Below are 22,787 nucleotides of genomic sequence, written 5' to 3' on the forward strand. Positions count from 1 at the left end.
AAAAAAAAAAAAAAAAAAAAAAAAAAATGTACAAACAATATGAATAAAGCTGAATTGGTTGTCCGATTGCAGCGCCAGGTTGACGAGTCGCGGATTCGGCACGGCATCAGGTAATGCCGCGGTCCCACGTCCCCAGCGCCCGTAGCATGTGGACGGCCAGCAGGTACGCGACCCGTGGCAGCGGCAGCCGTCCCGCCGCCACTGCACCGGCCCAGGTAGTTCGCAAAAACGACGACGGCGGCGACACTGGCCGAAAAAATTGGTGACAGCAGTGGTCCAGGTGGTAGAGGCGAGCGTAGTACGGGGTCGTGGCAGCAAGTCCTTGGCCTCATCGCCACCATCGCCGTCGCCGTAAATCACCCGGGCAGCTTGAGCCTGCTGCGACGGAGGCCGAGGCGGAGGCGGCGGAAAGGGGGGCCGGCGGCGGTGGCGGGGGCAGTACCAGTTGGTGCCGGAGGCGCAGGAAGGTGAAGAAGAAGAGGAGGGGGAGGAGGGAGGCTGGAGGCGGTAGCTTAGAGCCGTAGCAGGCCGGCCGATGAGCGCCGGCGATGGCAAGGGGCTCGGGGAGGCCCGCGGTCAGGTGGACGCCAACAACACCCTCAGCCCGCCCGCGGGACCCCACCAGAATGGCGCTGCCACTGCCGGTGGTGGTGGCGGACCGCCCAGTACAACGGCTACCGCGCTTCCTGGGGGCAAGCCTGGGGCACCGGCGGCCGGGGCTGCCAAAAAGCCGGTCAGGAGACCCGGGAAGACACAGCCGGACAGACCCGTCAGGGCACTATGGTGCCTCGGGCTCAAGAACCCCCTGCGCAAACTCTGCATCGACATCGTCGAGTGGAAGTATCCTTTTCTTCTCTTTTAGGGCCATTTATTTTTGGTTGTTCATCGCTTCACTCGCTATTCAATGGTCAAATATACTTTTCCGATCAAAATAATGCAACATGTTTATTTGTTAATATATTAAAAGGCGTGGGTTTGTGTTGGGTGAGGGGTCGTGGGTTGGTTGGATACTGGGAGATGGGCGGAGATGGGGCGAAGAAGGTTATTAGCTGAGATTAATCATCATTATCCTTCACACACAGGTGATAAAGGGTACTCGTAAAAATTACCAAAGTGTTGTCTAGGGATAGGAAAAATACGATAAAAGTAAATACAGAGTAGTTTGTTGAGTAGTAATAAAAATGAAATGTCTAGCACAAATGGTACCCACGTAAGTAATATTTCTCGAAAAAAAAATTGTATCTTCAAAATCAATCATGTTAATTGTAAGTATGTATACATTTACATGTGATGAGTTTTCCTTAACTGAAATTCGCGTCAAGGCCCTTCGAGTGGCTCATCCTGTTTACAATATTGGCCAATTGCGTCGCCCTGGCCGTCTACACGCCTTACCCCTTCGCTGACTCCAACGCTACGAATTTAGCTCTGGTAAGTTTTTTTTCTCCAAACTAGTTACATTTTTTTGTAAATGTTAAAAAAAAAAAAAAAAAAAAAAAAACCAATCTCACCCCGATTCTGTCAGGAAAAAATCGAATACTTCTTCCTTGTCGTCTTCACATCCGAGTGCATAATGAAGATCATCGCCTACGGCTTCTGCATGCACCAGGGCGCCTATCTGCGGAACGGCTGGAATCTCCTCGACTTCACCATCGTCGTGATCGGGTAACCCCTTTGTCCACCCCCCGAAATTTCTTTCAACCCACCAACCCCCATATCTGGATGAAAAAAAAAAAAAAAAAAAAATCTCAATCTCGGTTGATCCAACAGGGCGATCAGCACCGTGTTACAATGGTTCATGAAGGAAGGCTTCGACGTGAAGGCCCTGCGCGCCTTTCGCGTGCTCCGGCCTCTGAGGCTCGTCTCCGGAGTACCAAGTATACATATTCAAAATACACCCACCCACGTACAACTCCCCACCGACACCCACGTCTACCAAAATCTCCAATCTTCTTCCTCCAGGTCTGCAAGTCGTCCTGAACTCGATCCTACGGGCAATGGTGCCCCTGTTGCACATAGCCCTGCTGGTAATCTTTGTGATCATCATATACGCGATAATCGGTCTCGAGCTGTTCTCCGGGAAACTCCACTCCACCTGCTGGAACAACATAACCGGTGAGATAATGGAGGACGCGCACCCGTGCGGCATAGCCGGTTTCAATTGCAAGACCATCGGCGACGACTGGATATGCGACACCAAGCGCTACTGGGACGGGCCCAATTGGGGCATCACCAACTTTGACAACTTCGGCCTGGCCATGCTGACCGTCTTCCAATGCGTCACCCTCGAGGGATGGACCGATGTTTTGTACTCCGTGAGTTGCCTCTTTTTTTTTTTTTCAATTGGCTTTTCCATACCAAAATAATACACGACATGACATGCGACAACGAGATGTGCAGATAGAGGACGCGATGGGCAGCACCTGGCAGTGGGTCTACTTCATATCGCTGGTCATCCTCGGCGCGTTCTTCGTCATGAACCTCATTCTTGGTGTCCTGTCCGGGTAAGTTGTGGTCGCGGGTGTTGAAAGAAAGAAACTAAGTTGCGCAACGGTGTCGCAGAGAGTTCTCCAAGGAGAGGGAGAAGGCCAAGGCTAGGGGGGACTTTCACAAGCTGCGGGAGAAGCAGCAGATCGAGGACGATCTGAAGGGCTACCTGGACTGGATCACCCAGGCCGAGGACATCGAGCCCGAGGCGGACGAGCCGCAGATACAAGATGGCAAGTGACGCCCAGAAAATCCCTCGTTATATTTATTGACTCGAAACAAAGTAAATTTTTGATGTTGGTCCGTTTTGTGGTTTAGCGAAGCAACAAGGGGAGATGGAGAGCACCGACAGACTGGAGGGCGAGGAGGGCGTGCAGCAGGTGACGGCGTGGCAGAGGAGGAAAAAGGAGTTCGACAGGTGAGAATTTGCTCTTTTCCCCTTCACCGGTACCCTTATTGTAATAATATATGTGGTATGCTTTTGTTCGAAAGGGCGAATCGTCGGATGAGACGAGCTTGCAGGAAAGCCGTCAAGTCGCAGGTTTTTTACTGGCTCATCATAGTCTTAGTGTTTTTGAATACCGGGGTTTTGGCGACCGAGCACTACCAGCAACCCGAGTGGCTGGACAAGTTTCAAGGTTTGACCCCACCACCCTTATACTTTCATTCTTTTAATTATGGGATTAATGGGTCGTTGCATATTGTAGAAGTGACAAACATGTTCTTCATCGTGCTCTTTTCCATGGAGATGATGCTCAAGATGTACAGTTTGGGCTTTCAGGTGAGTTTTTTTTTTTTTTTTGTTTAAGATAAAGAAAAAAAAAGGGGGGAGGCGAAAAAAAGTAACGATTAACAACCTTACTCAGGGCTACTTTGTGTCGTTGTTCAACCGTTTCGACTGTTTCGTCGTGATTGGCTCGATCTCCGAGACGATACTCACCAACTCGAACCTCATGCCACCCCTGGGGGTGTCCGTCCTCCGATGCGTCAGGCTACTCCGAGTCTTCAAAGTCACCAAGTAAGATATATACATACATGTATACGTTTTGATATCCATACAATAGAAGAGGCTTAGTGTGTACAAAGCTGTCGACGCCTTATACATGTATATATTGTTGGTGGAAATGGTTCGATAATTATATAGCCAGCGTGGCACGAATAATTTTCCTTTGAGAGGGTTGTACGGAAAAAAAAAAAAGCTCTAGCGTGTATAACGTAGGGAGAGGTGTCTAATACATAGTGTCGCTTGTTGTACACGTGTAGGTACTGGCGATCCTTATCGAATCTCGTGGCCTCCTTACTCAACTCGATACAGTCGATCGCCTCGCTCTTGCTTCTCTTGTTCCTCTTCATCGTCATCTTTGCCCTGCTCGGCATGCAGGTACGTGTGTGTCTTTATGTCGCATCTATACTATACTTTTTTCACGTGTGTGTGTGTGTGAGATGACGGTTTATTTTTTTTTTGTTTTTTTTTTTTTTTACTGTTTGGCAGGTATTCGGGGGAAAGTTCAATTTCAGCGCCGAGGAGGACAAGCCGAGGTACAACTTTGACAGTTTCTGGCAGAGTTTGCTCACCGTATTTCAGGTATACACATAGATTGATCGTTACTTTTACTTGTGTATGGTCAATCGGTAATGTGATTGGATGGTTGAACAAAATGACGTATCGATTTGACAGATTTTAACTGGTGAGGATTGGAACGTGGTGATGTACACGGGGATCAGGGCTTACGGTGGTGTGGCGAGCACCGGCGTGTTGGCCTGCATCTACTACATTATACTGTTCATCTGCGGTAATTGTATCCTTTTTTTTTTTTGTTTTACTCGAAAAAAAAGCTTCCAAAAACTCGAGGGTGTATACCTAAATTATCGAGGGAAGAGAGAAAAGCTGTATACTTTTCCTGAATCGATGGCGAATAGATATTCTGTTGAACGTGTTCTTGGCTATCGCCGTTGACAATCTCGCGGACGCAGAGTCCCTCACTGCCATCGAAAAGGAAGCCGAGGAGGAGGTATGTTTTAACGATATATTGTTATACGGTATGATAGTTAGAGTTTATTGCTGAGAAAAAATAATCGCAAAATTTTTTAAAAATTACTTTTAAAACAAAGGGTAACAAATAAATAAACAATATTTATCATTGATCTATTATTACGTGCTATTCCATAATTATTATCATTTATTTTTCTTTTTTTTTTTTGTAAAATCTGAGTTAAAAAGTATGATTAAATTGCGTAATTTAATAACGAAAATAATTAATTTTCATGAAGTGTTAAAAATAATTAATAACAATTTTCATCACTTATTCTAAAATTGTATATTAATAAAAACCAAATAAAATATATTCTATACATCAGCTTCAAGTTTTAATTAGTTATGATTCATAGTAGTTACTGCTACTTTTTATTTTCTGAGATGCCATTCGAGACAAAAAAAAAAAAAAAAAAAAGAAAACAAATAACCAATAACGGATTTTATTCTTGGTTTAAAATCTGCACTCTTTATCAATTTATTTGACGATCGGTATCCTTATTCACTAAAACGATTTTCACTTGGGTTGAACCGACAATGTAAAGGAATGGACACGCATGTATTCATATAATAACCGGTGACCCCCCGACACAGTTTCCAACATGCAATAGCCCAACAGTAAACCCAAGTTTGAATCGACGCGTCGTAACCGCGGGGCGCAAAAACCATCGATCCCCCGTAAAGCGCGCTTCGATCGTAAATTCACCCACGATAAAAATGAAACAAAGAAGAAACACTCGTATGCAGGCGGGAAAAAAGTCGAGGAGCGGCTCGCCGGGTCAGGAGTTGAGCGGCGAGCAGGACGACGGGGGCGACGTGACCGGTGGCGAGGACGAAGAGGGCGGCACGGACCTCGAGCAGGACCCTAACGAGACGATGGAGGACTACGAGCCAGCCGGCTCGGAGAAGGGCGAGGACGGGCCCCACGGCAAAGTCAGGCTCGACGTTGGCGAGTCCGAGGAGGAGGAGGAGGAGGAGGACTTTGAGGCCGAGGACGAGGACGAGCACACCGAAATGCAGGACGACGAGCTCGAGAACGAAGTGAGCGCCAGGCCAAGGCGCATGTCCGAGTTCAACACCGGCACCAAGATCGTGCCCATACCACCGGGGACCTCCTTTTTCATCTTCAAACAGCACAACAGGTCTGACTGCCGATCTTTTTTTTTTTTTTTTTTTTTTGTTGATTCCTTTGACCTATGTGGTTTTTTTTTCCCCCCATTGAAGGTTTCGCATATTTTGCCATTGGGTGGCTAATCACAGTCATTTCGGTAACGTGATCCTCGTGTGCATCATGATCTCCTCGGCTATGCTGGCGGCCGAGGATCCGCTGGACCCTCACTCGCAGCGAAACAAGGTGACTTTCGTCGTAAATTTTCTTTTTTGTTGTGATCGAACGAAAAAATCGATGCTTTTTTTTTCACGATGTAAACACAGATCTTGGCGTACTTTGACTACTTTTTCACGTCGGTTTTCACCATCGAGATCTGCTTGAAGACCATCTCGTACGGCTTCATTTTGCACGACGGGGCGTTTTGCAGGTCGTCCTTTAATCTCCTCGATCTCCTCGTCGTTTGCGTGTCCATAGTTTCCACGCAGTTGAGGTGAGAAATAATGTTAAATAAAAATAGTGTGCCAACGACAAAGAAATGTTTTACGCTTGGCTTCGTTCGTTTTGAAGCTCCGGGGCTATATCGGTAGTGAAGATCCTTCGAGTGCTGAGGGTCTTGAGGCCCCTGCGTGCCATCAACCGAGCCAAAGGATTGAAGGTACGTTGATTCTCACTTGTTCTCCTACAAATTGTATCAATGAATTTGATTATTCCCCCTTTAGATTAATAGTTGATCGCTATGATTTGAGATAAAAATAAAAGGTAATTTGTATAGCAGTATTATTGAAATACGTATACATTTATACGCAAGGCCTGTATTTTGCCAGTGTTGATACGAGTAAAGTTGTTGCTAGTTTTTTTTTTTTTTTCCCTAAATTAAAGAACAAAAAAAAAAAAAAATTATACACACGTAATTATTTTTGCAAGGTACACGTATTTGTGTCTCTGGAAGGTGTGGTATTGAAAAAAGAGACGTGTAGGAAAAATAAAAATTTCGAAAAATAAAGTTTGCCAATAAAATTGTTTATGGCGGCTCTAGCACGTAGTTCAATGCGTCATCGTAGCCATAAAGACTATCGGAAACATAGTCCTCGTCACCACACTACTGCAGTTTGTGTTTGCCGTCGTTGGCGTGCAACTCTTCAAGGTAGGATCGCCCACCCCCCTGCCAACCTTTTTGTGTCCCGCTAGCCTTTTAACGCCCCCCGGCCCCCTGTCGCGTGACAATTTTGAAAGCACAGGACATTCGACTTTCCTCTCTTGGTTTTTCTTGATTAATTTTTGTGATTGTTTTCATTTTTTGCTCCTCAGTTTTTCCCTAACGAAGGAAATTGTGTGATTTATTTTAATTTTTAACCCAGGGTTTTTTCTTTCGTTGTCAAAAAATACAAACAGTAACTATTGTTTTGTCTTATCCTGACAATGTGTATTTATTGTTAATTTCTAGCAATAATGTTAAAAGTAGAGATTTTTGTTTTATTTTTATTACCCAAGAATTTCGTGTCGTTTTCTTCTCCTAAAAATCTTTTTTAGAGATAATTTTTTCTTTGCACTGACTTGAAATTTATAATTAATTAGTTACGTGATATAACTATAGGCATTTATGTCAGAGCAACAAAACTTGTTTTTTGTTTTTTTTTTGTTTTTTTTTTTTGCTTCGATGCCCTGAGCCGTAAAAAATGTAGTCTGCTTCTTTGTCAACGTTTTTTTTTTTTTTTTATTTTTTAAGAATTTTTTATTAAACTTTTGTTATCAATTGAGTAATAAAAAAAATGCATACAAAGCAAATGATAAAAAAGCGAGGGTGTCGTGTACCATTGTTTTCTGTGATCCAACAATCAGTGTAGCTGTTGGATTTACCTGTACCTCATTTTTTTTCTTTGTCTTTTGTTTTGCCCATAGTCAAAAATTCAACGATTGAAACAGATTTTTTTCTATTTTCTGTTATCCTTCATTTTCTCCTCAAATTACGTTTCTCTTTTCATATTTGTTTTTTTTTTTTTTTTTTTTTTTATATACAAATTTTACAACACTTCCAACAAACTTACATTGTTACACTTTTTCAATTAATACATATTTTTTAACGCACTTTTACGGATAAAATGATTTATATTTACATTACCAATATTTCTATTTTTATTAAATTTATTAATTTCCTACAAAACGATCAAAGAAGTCTGTTATACAAGATCAAATTTAATTGATGTCTATATCATTATTAATTTAACAACTGAACAAATTTAATTTTTTTATGATGCAAAATAGATTTTTACTATTAATTGTCCTCAGTTTATGTAATCGATCATTTCAGAAGTATTGATCGTTATACAAATGTATAGATGCTTATGTGGCTTTATGCAAAAAAAATTTTTTTTCACAGAAATACACCACAAATCAATCATATATGTTTTAATTATTATTATTTCACCATTACTACTATATTTTTTTTGTATAATTTCATAGCGAGTTAGTAATGTATATTAGTAAACAAAAATTTAGAACACAATTGCTTACTTGCATTTTGAAAAGACAAAAACGTATAGACAATTTGGAAAAAAAAAAAAAGTAAAATAAAATTGAAAAAAAGTGCGAGTTATAAGTTAAATTTAGACTTGTGCATGTATTGGGGTTGTGTGCTGACTAACAAAGTTTTGAAAACTTTTAACCATCCAAAGTTTCTCTCTTTTCTTGAGGTACATAGTTAAAAGTAGTGATATTAAACGGGAGAAAAGTGCGAAACGAAATTCAAAGACCCCTTAATATATTATATTTTCATCTTATCTCCCTTCAATAATTTATCTGTACATACAACCGTATAATCATACATAAATTGTATACATCATGAAAAGGCCATGGCAATATATTTTAAATATTTAAGTGTGTTTTACTTAGATCGATTGAATAATTTATGTCTTAGAAAGTTACATTTCCTAGAACTTACATTTATTTGTACATTTATATTACACTTACATATAGATACCTACACACATAGATAAATTCATCACATTCATAGTTCTACATGTACATTTATATTTTCAAAAAATCGTTCATGTCAAGGATTGAATCGTGTAAAAAATAATTTTAGACTATACTAATTAAATTTAAAAAATATGGTTATAGATTTTCATTCGTTAAAATTTAAAGTACACTAACACTAAAAAGAAGTACAATTATATTATACTGAAAGGATTTTTATATTTTTTTTAATATTTGACGGTTGCTCACATGGCGGAGCTAAATAGCAAATCAGTAAATCACCAAATTACTTTCAACGTATATTTAACCCCAACTGGTGCAAAAATAATGTTTTATGAAGTTCTTAAGAGGAAAACGACATTTTTACAGCCGTACTTTTGAAATAGAAAGTAAAATCTATATTTAGAAATAAAAATCTGTTATCAAATTTTTTCGGCGACGATGACGTTTTAAAATATCATTTTAATTCAATGAAATTGGTGGAATCGTAGTGAGTATTAATTATCATTATACGTGCACAACATTAAAAATTATTAATTCATAAAGTGTCTTGGTAATAACTTAGTATAATAAATGAAGAAAAGAATTAGATTAGTTCATAGATCCCTTGTAAATTGATATACATGACAAATCATTACAATTAGTAATATTTATTTTATTTCGATTCTGCAAAATTATATGATTACAAAAACAAAACGTATTTTTTAAGGCGAATACTGGCTCATCGATAGAAGATAAAAAAAAAAAATGTACAATATACATGCACGTTCATATTAATAAAAATAGATATCCCCCCCATACCTAAGGTTGTTAACTCCTCGAATAATAATGTCAATATATTTCTTTGTATTTGTTTTTTTTTACAAACCTGCTCCTGTGTGTGCTCGCTCGCCTTCACCTTCGCCTGTGTGTTCCGCCAAACAAAACCAAAAATCGAACAATAAAAAAAACAATTCCAAAAACCAATGCGCCTCGTTTAAAAAAAAAAAAAAAAAAAAAAACTAGTACGTAGTCAAGTGCGTGATTGTCGCCATTAAAACGATCGGCAACATTATGTTGGTCACCTATCTCCTACAGTTCATGTTCGCCGTTATTGGCGTCCAGCTCTTCAAGGTAAACAATTAGCGTCATCAATCTGCTAACATATTAGATGAACGAATCTTTTGTCTATCTGTTATTGCGTTTCTATAAATATATTTTCTATTTGTACATATTTAATATACTTACTTACTTCACTTCTTCTGGAACTTGATTCTTTCTTTCTTTCTCTATCTCTCTTTATCTCTGTTTCATTTAATTCGTTGTATAGTTTCGATACTCGCTTAATTTTGCAAGAAACTACGCGATTGAAAATTTTTTCAAAAGATCAGCGATGTATCAAATTTTTCTATCGAAATAAACAATACGATACAATTGTAAAATATTACGTATTTGTGCTGCTCCGGGAAGAAGATGAATACGCGCTTCTTCTGTGCTTGCTCGGTTTAGTCGTTGTCAAACTATATAAATGTTTACTCACTGCTCTCGATGTCTCGATAACTTTCACGATGGAAATAAATAATAAAAGATACTCGTTTCATTCACTCAAATCATGTATACTAACACTTGCTTGGATCGATGTTTGTCGAAATCTCGAAAACGATGCAACGAAAAACTTAGCAAGCCAAACATCTGAATTCAGGACGATGATCCAACAACTCTTGCGCATGTTTGCATACTTTTCGGTGAACACTTTTAGATTATAATTCTTCGGTATCTTGTTATCTTCTTCTATTAATTTTGTTGACTAATGATGTATTAAATATTTCACAAGTATAGTGTTTTTTTTTGTAACATATACACGTGTAAACAGCAAAAAAAAAAACAATAGAATTAATGATTCTCCTAGACGCATGTGAAATGTTCTTCGTCGCATGTGAAAATCACTCCAATTTAATGATGGACAACTTAATAATACCATATACATATAGATGTGCATGTGTACACCTTTAATAGATTGAAAATCAACTTTAGCGAGAAGCATATTTGTGCATTACACGTTTACTCTAGAGAATATATCCATCTAATTTAATTAGTTTAAGTACATATATTTTTAGAAAAAGAAAACTTTTTATAATCCTATAGCGAGTATACATTAGTTACTAATAATATACAACAAAGTAGTTGATGAATGCAATACACCTAAAAAATTGTACTAGCATCTAATCTTACATGTGTTAAAAAACTCAATAAAGTAAAATCGACAACATAGAATTTATGTTTGCATGGATGTTAATCGTACACCTAATAACAAAAGAGTCGATGCCATGCCTAAGAAACAATTAATAAAAATCTAACTATCTTATGCGCGCGCGCGTTTTCGTATGCATTTAAATCGATAAATTATTTTCTGATCATTGCAGTCAATTGAAAAAAAAAAAAATAATAAAGTATTGCACGCATGGAAGATTCAAGCTGTCAATTTAATTTTTATATTTCATATTTATATAGAACTACGTAGAATAAAGTAGTGGATTATAAAAATATATAGTGTGACCCTTTTTTTAATTACTTGTCATGGCTCCTTGTCAGAGGATTTAATAAATATTTTTCATACTTGAGAATGAGTCGATGGAAAAAAATTTTCAAAAAAAAAAAAAAAGGGAGACAAGAGTAGCCAGAAGAGAAAAAAAAGCTACGCACACTGCATCAGTTGAGTTGCGCATTCGTAAAGCGAGAACAAAACTGCAGCATTATTGAAGAAGGAAAAAAAAAGTGCACGGTTTTGATGATATTTGATTTTTACTTTTTTACGTTTTTCTCTAGTATTATTATTGTTATTATTATTATTATTATTATTTGAATTTCGTTCACACTTTTGCGCTACTGCGATCACACATTTTAACACCAAGTACACGCTATTTCTTTTACCACAAGCATAAGTGCGCTTCTTTTTTAATTATTTACATTGCCTTCAGTGCCTTGGCTTTCACGTGCATAATCGTGTACAACTACATGCTTTTTGTTTTAATGTTTTCACCCTCCAAGTTTGAGTTTTCTCATCGTGTTTTTTTTTTGTGCAGCTTATCTTTACACAATAATGTGTGCTCACAATTTTTTGCCATCACTTGAGTGCGGTACACGTTATTTTAGAGAATAATGCGTTTTTATTTTTGTTTTCGCGACCTGGTGCAACAGGGCAAGTTTTACATGTGCAACGACAGATCGAAAATGACCGCCGAGGAGTGCCAGTGAGTAGAAGCGAATTTTTTAGACTCAGGACGAGTGACTTGGGCACACACTTTTTCAATTTTTTTTTTTTTTTGCAATATAATTTTTTATTTAAAATCTAATTTATTATTTATGTTAAATAATTTTAATTAATTACAACTTGGAAATTCAGTACAAAATTTTCTCCAGCAACACAGCATATTACAATGAAAAAAAAAATCCGCTTTTATACTAGCAGTAAATTTTGTTTTTGGAATGAAAATTTTTTTTGTTTTCAAAAAAAAAAAAAATGCAAAATACTCGGGAAATAACTTTTTATTTATATAAATAAAAAAATCCATGAAATACTCGTGCCCAAGTCTGCAGGATGAGATATATATTTTTTTTTTCATAATGGCTTTTGTTCGTTTCCCAGGGGAACTTTTATAAGGTACGAGGACGGTAACATCAACAAACCGGTGACGGAGGAACGCAAGTGGGACAGGAACACGTTCCACTTTGACGACGTCGCCAAAGCGATGCTCACGCTTTTCACTGTCTCGACTTTCGAGGGATGGCCAAGGTGATTTTTATTTTTTCCAATTTTGATTTTGGTGCCATTCACAATCAAATCAATGATCAACACAACAAACGTACTTGTAAATTTCAGCTTACTCTACGTGTCCATCGACTCGAACAAAGAAGACTACGGACCAATATACAATTTTCGACCGATAGTCGCAGCTTACTACATAATCTACATAATCATCATAGCCTTCTTCATGGTCAACATATTCGTGGGTTTCGTCATCGTCACTTTCCAAAACGAGGGCGAGCAGGAGTACAAGAACTGCGAGCTCGACAAAAACCAGGCAAGCCTTTTTCCCTCGATTATACCGATATGGAAAAGAGAAAAAACGGTGTTTTAACCATCTGCAATCGTTGGCGTTTGCAGCGAAACTGCATAGAGTTCGCGCTGAAGGCCAAACCGGTTCGCCGGTACATTCCCAAGCACAGGATACAGTACAAGGTCTGGTGGTTCGTCACCTCCCAACCCTTCGAGTACACGATATTCATCCTCATCATGATAAACACCGTCACCCTCGCCATGAAGTTCTACCAGCAGCCCAAGGCCTACACCGATCTCCTCGATTTCCTCAACATGATCTTCACCGCGGTCTTTGCCCTCGAGTTCATCTTCAAACTGGCGGCCTTTAGATTCAAGGTTTATCTCATTTTGACAAATCGAATGACCACTTTTTTCGTGGAAAACAAATCAACGACTTCTTGCAGAACTACTTCGGCGATGCCTGGAACGTCTTCGACTTCATAATAGTCCTCGGTAGCTTCATCGACATAGTTTGCTCAGAAGTGACGGTACGTACCCCCCTCCTTCTAATTTATCCTTTTAAAAAAATGATGTTCAAAACAATTCAGACCGGAGGTGGTCCCTCGGTGGGCATATCCATAAACTTCTTCCGGCTGTTCCGCGTGATGAGACTGGTGAAGCTGTTGAGCCGAGGCGAGGGCATTCGCACGCTCCTCTGGACTTTCATCAAGTCCTTCCAAGCGCTGCCCTACGTCGCCCTCCTCATCGTCATGCTGTTCTTCATCTACGCCGTCATCGGGATGCAGATGTTCGGCAAAGTGGCCATCGACAACGAGACGCCCATACACCGGAACAACCACTTTCAAAACTTTCCCCAGGCTGTCCTTGTGCTGTTTAGATCGGCAACTGGTACGTACACGACAACACAACCAAACCCGTCACATGGTCCATACGATTAAAATGGTATTTACGGGTTGTTAAAATAAACGGTTTAATTGAAATTACCATTTTACCAAACTATTTTTCCAAAGCCGGTAAATAAATTTATGGTTTTAAGGTTATGTTCGGTACACCGTGTTTTTCTACTGATTTTTTAAACATAAGTGCGCTTGTTGTTTGACCCTCAGGTGAGGCTTGGCAGGAAATCATGATGGCGTGCTCGTACAGTAAATTGGTCGCCTGCGCACCGGCACCGGCCGGCTCCAACATAACGGAGGCCCAGCCGGAGAGCTGTGGCTCGGATTTGGCCTTCCCCTATTTCATTTCCTTCTACGTGCTCTGCTCGTTTCTGGTGAGTCCTTTTTTTTTGACACACACACACTGACGTAAGCCAACAAAACCTGATCCTATGACTCCATACAGATCATCAATCTCTTCGTGGCCGTGATAATGGACAACTTTGACTACCTGACGCGCGACTGGTCCATCCTCGGGCCTCACCACCTCGACGAGTTCATAAGACTGTGGTCCGAGTACGACCCCGACGCCAAAGGCCGGATCAAGCACTTGGACGTGGTGACCCTGCTCCGGAAGATATCACCGCCCCTTGGCTTCGGCAAGCTCTGTCCACACCGGGTGGCCTGCAAGGTGACCATCTCTTATACACAAGCCTGCACGGAATCCAATACTTAATAGTAACGATGTTGGGTTTTTGCAGAGGTTGGTGTCGATGAACATGCCGCTGAATAGCGACGGCACGGTGTTGTTCAACGCAACCCTGTTCGCCGTGGTGCGCACGTCGCTGCACATAAAAACCGAGGGCAACATCGACGACGCGAACGCGGAGCTGCGCGCGGTGATCAAGAAGATCTGGAAGCGCACGAGCCCGAAACTGTTGGACCAGGTGGTGCCGCCGCCGGGGGTCGACGACGAGGTCACGGTTGGCAAGTTCTACGCGACCTTCCTCATACAGGATTACTTCAGGCGCTTCAAGAAGCGGAAGGAGCTGAACGCGATGAGGGAGAGCGACCGGGATTGTCACAACGCGGTCACGCTGCAGGCGGGCTTGAGGACGCTCCACGAGGCTGGTCCCGAGCTCAAGAGGGCTATCTCCGGGAACTTGGAGGAGTTGCAGGATGACCCGGAGCCCATGCACAGGAGGAATCACACCCTGTTTGGCAGCGTGTGGTCAAGCGTCAGGAGGCAACAGCAGCACTACCTCGACAGGGCGAGGTCGCTCAGGCTCACCTCGAGTGGCTCGTCGAAGGTTTGCTTTTTTTTTTTTTTTTTTTTTTTTCTTTTTTTTTCTGCCACGTCTATAATTTTCAACACACGCTTTTTTGCTTGACGCGCGAGCTATATGCATCATGACTATTGGAGCGTCTCTCTTTTCGTCAAATTGTTGAGCTTTGAGCTGTTATGTATACGTTTATAACGTTTACTTTTTTTTTTTGCAGCAAAAATTATACCATTTAATGATATTTTCTTACACACTGTACAGCATCACATACTTATGTTTATACACTGATTTCAACCATTGTACTTGAGTATTATTATGATTTGGCTTGATTATACATGTATTTATACGTAGGTTCATCAGTTTTTTGCGGTGCAAGAGGCAAAAATCTGAAATTTCTCACTGCGATCGTGCTTTGCTGGTAATATAATGGAATGGGAATACGCAATGTAAAGCAATGGTTCATGCATTTTTGTTCAAATGTGTCATCGATGTTGTTCTCGTTTCTTTTCTATTTTTCTCGTAGAGCCTTTAAAACTGAAAACAAAGACAAAAAAATAAAAAATAACGATATTTTTTAAGGATTCGCCGACCAATTCTATAGATTTCCTGCGATATTCTTCGTTGCAGAGGGGAGGTCCGGACACGCCGAATCAAATCGTCGCGAGGTCGCACCAAGTCGTACCAAACGTCACTGGGTAACTTTACAATATACATATTTTTTTTTGTAATTTAGGTTGCAAAGTTGATTTTGTTTATCTACTCATGACTATTTTTTACTTTTTTCTCTTCCTACTCCGCAGTGGTTTGGGTGACGGTGTGATGATAGGCCAACTGGGTATGGAGCCGAGACTGATGGGAGGCGAGGAGAGCATACCGATGAGGCCACTGGCGATGTTTGGTGGACAACAGCAGCCGCAGCTCATCAACTACCACATACCTCAGAAAATCGTCGAGTAAGTATACCGATTTTTTTTTTTTTTTTTACGCATTTGACCCGATCGAGCGCTCAATTTTATTGTGACTTTTTCACTTTTTCGAGTGATTACGAATATAAAAATTTTTAATCTTGAAGCGAACAGGCAGGCGATAATAACATAATAACGATAAACAGCGGGTAAACTTTTTTTCGCTTTTTTTAATTACCTTACATTCCAATTTTTGTTTACATTAGTGTAATTAATTATATACTCTACGCTGTGATATATACATATAGATGGTTTTATATTATATATTTGTTAATGTTTAGATATATACGTGTGTACACATATAAATACATTTATTAATAGACCTATAGTATATATTATAATGTGTGAAACTTTTTGACTTTTATCGACGTTTTCTTTTTCTCGATGTTTCGTGGTGTGTAGTGCATGAACAATAATTATCGACTTTTTCAAACTTTAAATGTGTACAAATAAAGAAAATTATTTTCTTTTCTCTCTTCTTAGACACTGTTTTCTCGTATAGAGTTCATAAGTAAATATTTTACGTATACTGAATAAATTCAAGGCAAAAACATAATAAAGATGAAAAAAAAAAAAAAAAATACATCGAAGATACTCGCGTCTACGTGACATTAGAAATAAACTTCTTTTTCTTTCCTATTCTTACAGTTTATTGTAATGGAAATGGCTCCTCGGCTGAGTTAACAGTAGTGTACCTACATTTGTATTTTGAACATTAAATCTCCCCGACCCTTCGTGTCTCGAAAATTACATTGATAAATGTGTAATCATATCCGGCACGGTCGTTTGGTGTTATTCTTTTTATATTTATCATTGTTTTTGATGGTTGAACGAAAAAGTTTAGACATTATACGTGTACCTTTAAATTGATATACATATATACATATGATATTTACCATAATGTGTACACAATAATTATTTAGTAATGATTTTTTGTGTGTATTGAACGTATTTCCATCACGTGTATTATATTGGTGAAAATTTCCTTATTTAAACCAAAGAGAAATCGATAAATGTTGTTGTATGGAAATATGAGGAAACTTTTACCCCAGAAGCGAGTGACATATTCACGTACACAAAATTAATGTGTCTCCGAGAGCTTTTTGTTCATTTTCGTACGTTTCAGTGGACCAGGTAGCGGTAACTATCTTCATCCGAATAGGGATTACGGTAAGACCTGCAGCCTCACCAGAAAATGTAGATTTTGCTGTCTACGTTTTCGCACGTCAGCTTTATCATTTTTTACCATTTTGTATACTTATATAAATGCCATTTTTGCAGCTTTTAATATTTATACTTGCTTTTCTTTACCTATTAACAATATTTATTTTGCAACACGTTTTACTCCCAGAAAAACAACAATTGAATTTCAAAGCTGGAGATGTTAATATATATAACGATCGTTGCACAAAATAGATATTAATTTCATTGACTGTCGTGTGTTTAGTCATTCACCAAAAAAAAAAAAAAAAAAAAGAACTTGCATGCCTGGATGCATCACTGCTTTTTTTGCACTCGTGTACACAAAATTCGTGGATTTACCCTTTATGTATATTCCTTCTTGTCTTGTATGTATGTGTGCTTCGGACAACCCGAGAACCAACTTGAATTGGGTAGTAGACATAAATTTATTTCTGCTTTATAGTCTTTTTTTGATTCGTAAAAATTTATAAGTAAAGGAAGTGAAGAAATATAATAATGTGTAACTACAAAATTGAGTAAAATAGGTGTTATTGATTGATACAAAAGTGGATAAAATAAATCAATAATATCATTGTTATCATGAAAGTAGTCATAGTATTTCGCAACGTTGTAAATAGCTTTCATTGTTGTAAAAATCCAAAGAAGACTGTGAATCGTCTGAGGACGTATGTCTACGTAGGAAATAAAAGTATCACCTTAATGAGTTAGAGCAAATAATGGCACAAATAAGAGTCAAACGGGAGTTGAAGTATCGATCTCTGCAAAGACTGAAAAATAATTGTACAGCTTACTTTAGAAAAGTGACATCTATAACTTTTATAAGTAAGAGGTACAATTTTTGTTTTCAAATTCTTTGGAAGAATGAAAATTCACTCCTAAAAAATAATTTTTAGTAATTTAGAGTATAGTGTTAATTAATTATAATTTTGAAAAATCACACCCTGATAAATTAATCCTGACCTAAATTATACGTCATACATGTACAATTATTCGAATCAAACGCAATCTGAACAATACACTTTCAACTTACGTAATTTCAAAAGCAAAAACAATGCAGAGTTTGAAATAATTGTACAAAATAAAAAAAAAATGAAAAGTGTTGATACTCTCTTTAGCACCTCGGTTATCACAGTCGATGGTTAGATTAATATTAGCAAATGCAGTAGAGACAAAAAAAAATCAAAATCACCGCAAATTACCAATCGCATTTAGAATATACTCATAGTCCAAAAGATAGAAAAAAAAAAAAAAACGAGCACACCACTTGTGCATCTAAAAATTATATCTACATTATGAACTCCCACTTGCTAGTCCATGACATGATCCGTAAACCCTGTGCCCACATATGTGTGTTCGCGATATCGCCGTGGGCCCACGACAATCCTGTCCCGCCATCTGATCCACCTGGTACAAATCTACGGCTCGCGGGTCCAGCCATCTTCAGGACGGAGTCGAGCGGCAGGTGACGGGCGTAGGCCCAGTGCCGCCGGGGCCTACGCCTTCGTCGTCGCCTTCGTTGCGCCGGTTGAAGCACGTCAGCCTCGACGAGTCCATCACCAGGAATTCCTCGACGCGCTCCATGATTACGGCATCGGCCAACAACTGCTGCGCCCTACACCACCACCACCACCATCCGGCCGTGGTGGCTGCTGCGATGGCCACGGCCAATCCTACATCGTCGGCAGACACGTCCCTGGGCGCCCCGAGTCCGAGCTTCGCGTCCTCGTCGTCGACGACCACCGGCACTGGCACAGAGCCCAGGTACCATTCCTATCCCAGTCAAGGATGCTGCCCCGACTGCGCTACCTGGAGCTCTCACGGTACGACCTTTTTTCACGCGCACACAATTTCATCACTTGTCGTTCATTTTTCTCACGCATTTTTTTTTCATTCTGTGTTGACACGTACACTCATTATCATTTTTTTTCTCTCTTTATGTATCAAATAAAAGTTCGGGATCATTTGATGATGTCAAAGTGGGGGGTACAGTCGGTAAAAATGCTACACTTTGGTGATTAAAGCCCCCTGCTGCCAAACAGATCATTATAAATAGAATCAAATGACCACGCACACCCCGCTAAACACTTTTGGTTCACTAGTGACGAAAAAAAAGAAAAAAAATGTAAAAGAAACCCTTAAATCCTATACGTGTGTGCGACAACAGCAACAGCAGCCGGAGAAGAAGAAGACCAGGATAAAACGGAGCAGGTGGACGCGATAGACATAGACGATGACGAAGACGACGACGACGACGACGACGACGAAGAGGACGTTCTGGGTCTGGATGACGAGACGACGTCCCTGGAGAGCTCGTCGTTTTCGGGCGTGAAAAACGACGATAGCTGCGGGGATTACGTTTACCCGGTGAGCCAGCAGCAACGCCGGCCGGTGTCCATGTCGTTGCGCTCGCACCAGCACTCCCGGCGCCAACACCGGCCGGTAAAGCCGACCATCTCGTCGCCCAGTGTCCCCTACTCCAAGTCGTCAGCCAAGCGGCCCGAAGCGCTGACGGAGGATGACAGTAGTTGTAGGACGAACAAGCCCAAGACCAAGAGGAGCATATCCCTGTCGCTGAGGAACAGGTTCAGGAGCGGAAGGGACAAAAGGAGGAGCTCGGGGACAGAGTTGAGGTCTGTGGCCAATGGATTGAGGTTAGCTCAGCGGCAGGCCATTGCCGTGGCCGGCTTTCTTGCCGAAGTCGACGCCAACCAGTGGCGGCTGTGCGACTCGTGCAGCTTCTCGCATCGGGCTTCTTATCACGGGAGAGGTGATTTATACACGTGCACATCACGTAGTTTTATACATTAAGTGATGTATCACTGTTGGATTCGAATGGGCACCGAGGAGATCTGATTAAGTTCTATGTATATATATGGATATTGATGAAATCTCTCTTTTTTTTTGTAACTGTTCAATGGCGAATTAGGTTTTGACGCTGAGAAAAACGATATTTCTCGGCGTCGATTGATGTGCTCACTGTATACTACATGTTTGTTTATAATACCTCTATGTGTCGCGATTTGCATTATTTCGTTGATCTAATTTTAATGTTCACACACGAAAACTATACACCCATTGACACGAGTATATCTACACCACAGTTTTAGTTGTTTCATTAAAGCTGTATCTTAATATATGTATGTAAAAAATACGACGAAAAATCTTTTGTTTCCATATGTGTCACATTGTACCATAGAATACGACCCTTAGGCATTTAATTATCTACGAGAGGTTCGAAGGATAAATCGGCCAAAGTGAAATTTTAAGGAATATATATCTACTCCCCGACTATTGCACTACCCCTTCCTGGTTGTCGAACGTTGCTCGAAGCATGCGATTGATCATTTTCAACTACCGAATCGTCGACTAACACCTACACATTGATGTATACTACTAACATTTTTTCGTATGAGTTGGTTTTTGGTTTTTGTTTTGAGTTTCTGCTGTGCTTTCAAAAATGCATCACTTATCCCAGTAATGGTGTAAACGTGAGAAAGTTTGTTTAAATACTTGTCAATTTCAATCCAAGATCACTTTGGTATTCAATTTTTTTATCGGGCCCTAATACATGCAGTACGACTGGAAGCGCATGTTGTGTGTTGAAGCATTGTTGGAAAAAAAAAAAAGGAAATCTTCCACAAGTAAACGTAAAGTATGTTTGAAACGCTCACCTACAGTGTCCTGGGGCGGAGAGAGTAACGGGAGCGTGGGCGCCGAGCGCCTGTCCCACAGCCTACCGGGTAGCCCAGCCGACAGGAAGCCCAACTTCGAGGTCATCGGCAGCGCCGAGAGTCTCGTCGGCAGGGTCAGTCCTTAATGTTGTCATTGATTGTCGCTTCAGCCGATAGCTCAGCCATTAATCCGTGCCCAATCCGTAGGTGCTGGTGGAACAAGGCCTGGGCAAGTACGCGGACCCGGAGTTCGTGCGCTACACCTCGCGCGAGATGCAGGAGGCCCTGGACATGACCCGCGAGGAGATGGACCGCGCTGCCCACCAGCTGCTCCTGCAGGAACGCCGAGGCCAAACTCTAACCTACCAACTGCAGCAGCAGACGGCCGGGCCCAACAGCCTGACCCCCCCACCACCCGACCACCACCCCCACCACCAGCCCTGGCATTTTGGTCCCGGACAACAGCAGCCGCCCCAGCAGGGCTCTGCGGTAGCTTACCAACCGCTACAGGATGCCTCGCTGCTCATGCCCACGCAGACGTCGCCGATGATGCAGAGGCAGCCGTCGCCCCAACCGCCCGCACCTCCGTCTTAGCGACGCTCGCCTGGCGGCTCCGATTGGGCAGCCGGGGACTGAGCTTTCACGTGTGCGTGTGCGCGTGTGTGTGTGTGTTTTTTTTCCACAGATTTCGTTTCGACTTGTTTTTGTTTCTTTCTTCTTCCACAGCACCGCTGGCGTTTATTACAAATAATATGACGTATTGTTATACACCTCGTTAATATTTATACATGATATATATTATGATGATGATTGTGGTGAGCTCTCCCGGTCGATTGGGATATGCGCGCAAGAGGAGGGTACGACGATGCGAACGAAAAATAAGAATGCGGTTTTTGTAGGTTATAATTGGTTACTTTGCAAGCGTCCCGACGAGGGGTTCCCCTTTTTTTGATGCATGGGTAAAACGAGATCGTTCGGGGTTCGGTGAATCGAGAGAAAGAGAGACTACGCAATACGCGTACGAGTCGTTGATTATTTGTCCTCTATTTTTTTTTTTTTTTTTTTTTTTTGTACAGAGAGAAACTATAAAGGAAATTTCAAATATGGGCTATCGTTTTGTAAATAATTACTAATCTTACGGTGGGTAATTGGTTGCGTTTGTTGGAAGTTAAAAAATTTACTGATCGGAGTATATTTGCGTTTCTGCAAAATCTTTCGAGTTGACGGTTGAGTTTTGACTTTTTAATAAAAAATTTGGTGCCTTTCTGTAGCCAGTGTTTTATATTGAATTCGCAGAACCATCTTCACCGAAGAGTTTGTATATAAATGTAAACGACAAAAATTTACCAGTCGTAACGATGGTAATGATAAAAAAAATTATTTAAACAAATTTATAGATTTATGTGAATAAATTATAATTATTTACAAAAAATAATTGTGACATGCCATTTACGGTTAAATGATTGGGATTTTCAATGTTTTAAATTTCCATTGAAAAATTTACACAACTATTAATTATTATGTAGTTTAAACGTTGATACATTAAATATTAAATATATATTAAATGTTTGGTGTGTTTTACAAAGTAAATAATTAAGGTCGCAATTCCTGACGTGTGATGAATGATGCGTGTAACGTGTAATTATTCCTTTGCACATTTTACAGGTTAAACAAATCAATGTCTCACAATCATTGTTTACCGTCATTTTTGAACAAAACATTCTTATGTAAGATTTTTTATCGATTCTTTACGATGCAAACGCTGAAAGCGATCAATTTTCTATCCAAAAATCTAAATGCATTTGCTACGGATGAACTAATAACGAGGAACAAGTAATAACTTCTATAAACAGCAGTTTTGCTAACTTTGTCAATAAAATTGTATAACATTTTCCAACTTAGCTGATATAAATAATGGACCTGCCATTGTAAAGTTTTTTAAAATATACATGTCTTTTTTTTGAAAAATATTATGTAGTTCTAAATATTAACTTAGTATTTGAAAAAAAAAAGATAGTAAAAGAAATAATTTTTATGAGAAACAAATGTGCGTTTGATACGTAACTACAATATTATAACTAAGGAAAAAATTAATTTCCTAAGATATGAACATTGAATATAAATATACGAACAAACAATTCATAGGAGTAA

At 40.0% G+C, this 22,787-nt stretch overlaps 1 protein-coding gene across 1 annotated transcript; it reads left to right on the top strand.

The window, feature by feature from the left end:
* Nucleotides 1-535: 535 nt before the first annotated feature.
* On the top strand, nt 536-21,672 carry Ca-alpha1D (Ca[2+]-channel protein alpha[[1]] subunit D). Its single transcript, XM_089595493.1, has 35 exons — nt 536-840; nt 1,323-1,428; nt 1,523-1,662; nt 1,768-1,874; nt 1,960-2,312; nt 2,398-2,501; nt 2,560-2,723; nt 2,803-2,902; nt 2,977-3,122; nt 3,192-3,265; nt 3,351-3,502; nt 3,748-3,865; nt 3,977-4,069; nt 4,163-4,283; nt 4,405-4,496; nt 5,264-5,658; nt 5,741-5,870; nt 5,951-6,117; nt 6,195-6,282; nt 6,664-6,771; nt 11,778-11,830; nt 12,226-12,372; nt 12,460-12,661; nt 12,745-13,014; nt 13,083-13,160; nt 13,227-13,527; nt 13,746-13,909; nt 13,981-14,205; nt 14,276-14,824; nt 15,377-15,492; nt 15,598-15,750; nt 18,400-18,785; nt 19,145-19,732; nt 20,643-20,770; nt 20,844-21,672. Exons 1-35 carry the CDS (start codon nt 536-538, stop codon nt 21,228-21,230), a joined length of 6,810 nt encoding a protein of 2,269 aa, XP_089451619.1. The 3' UTR covers nt 21,231-21,672.
* Nucleotides 21,673-22,787: the final 1,115 nt, after the last annotated feature.

Source organism: Copidosoma floridanum, unplaced genomic scaffold, assembly GCF_036245765.1.
Source record: "Copidosoma floridanum isolate Cflo_tuat_1 unplaced genomic scaffold, Cflo_Japanese_pri ptg000025l, whole genome shotgun sequence".
NCBI classification, from domain to species: domain Eukaryota; kingdom Metazoa; phylum Arthropoda; class Insecta; order Hymenoptera; family Encyrtidae; genus Copidosoma; species Copidosoma floridanum.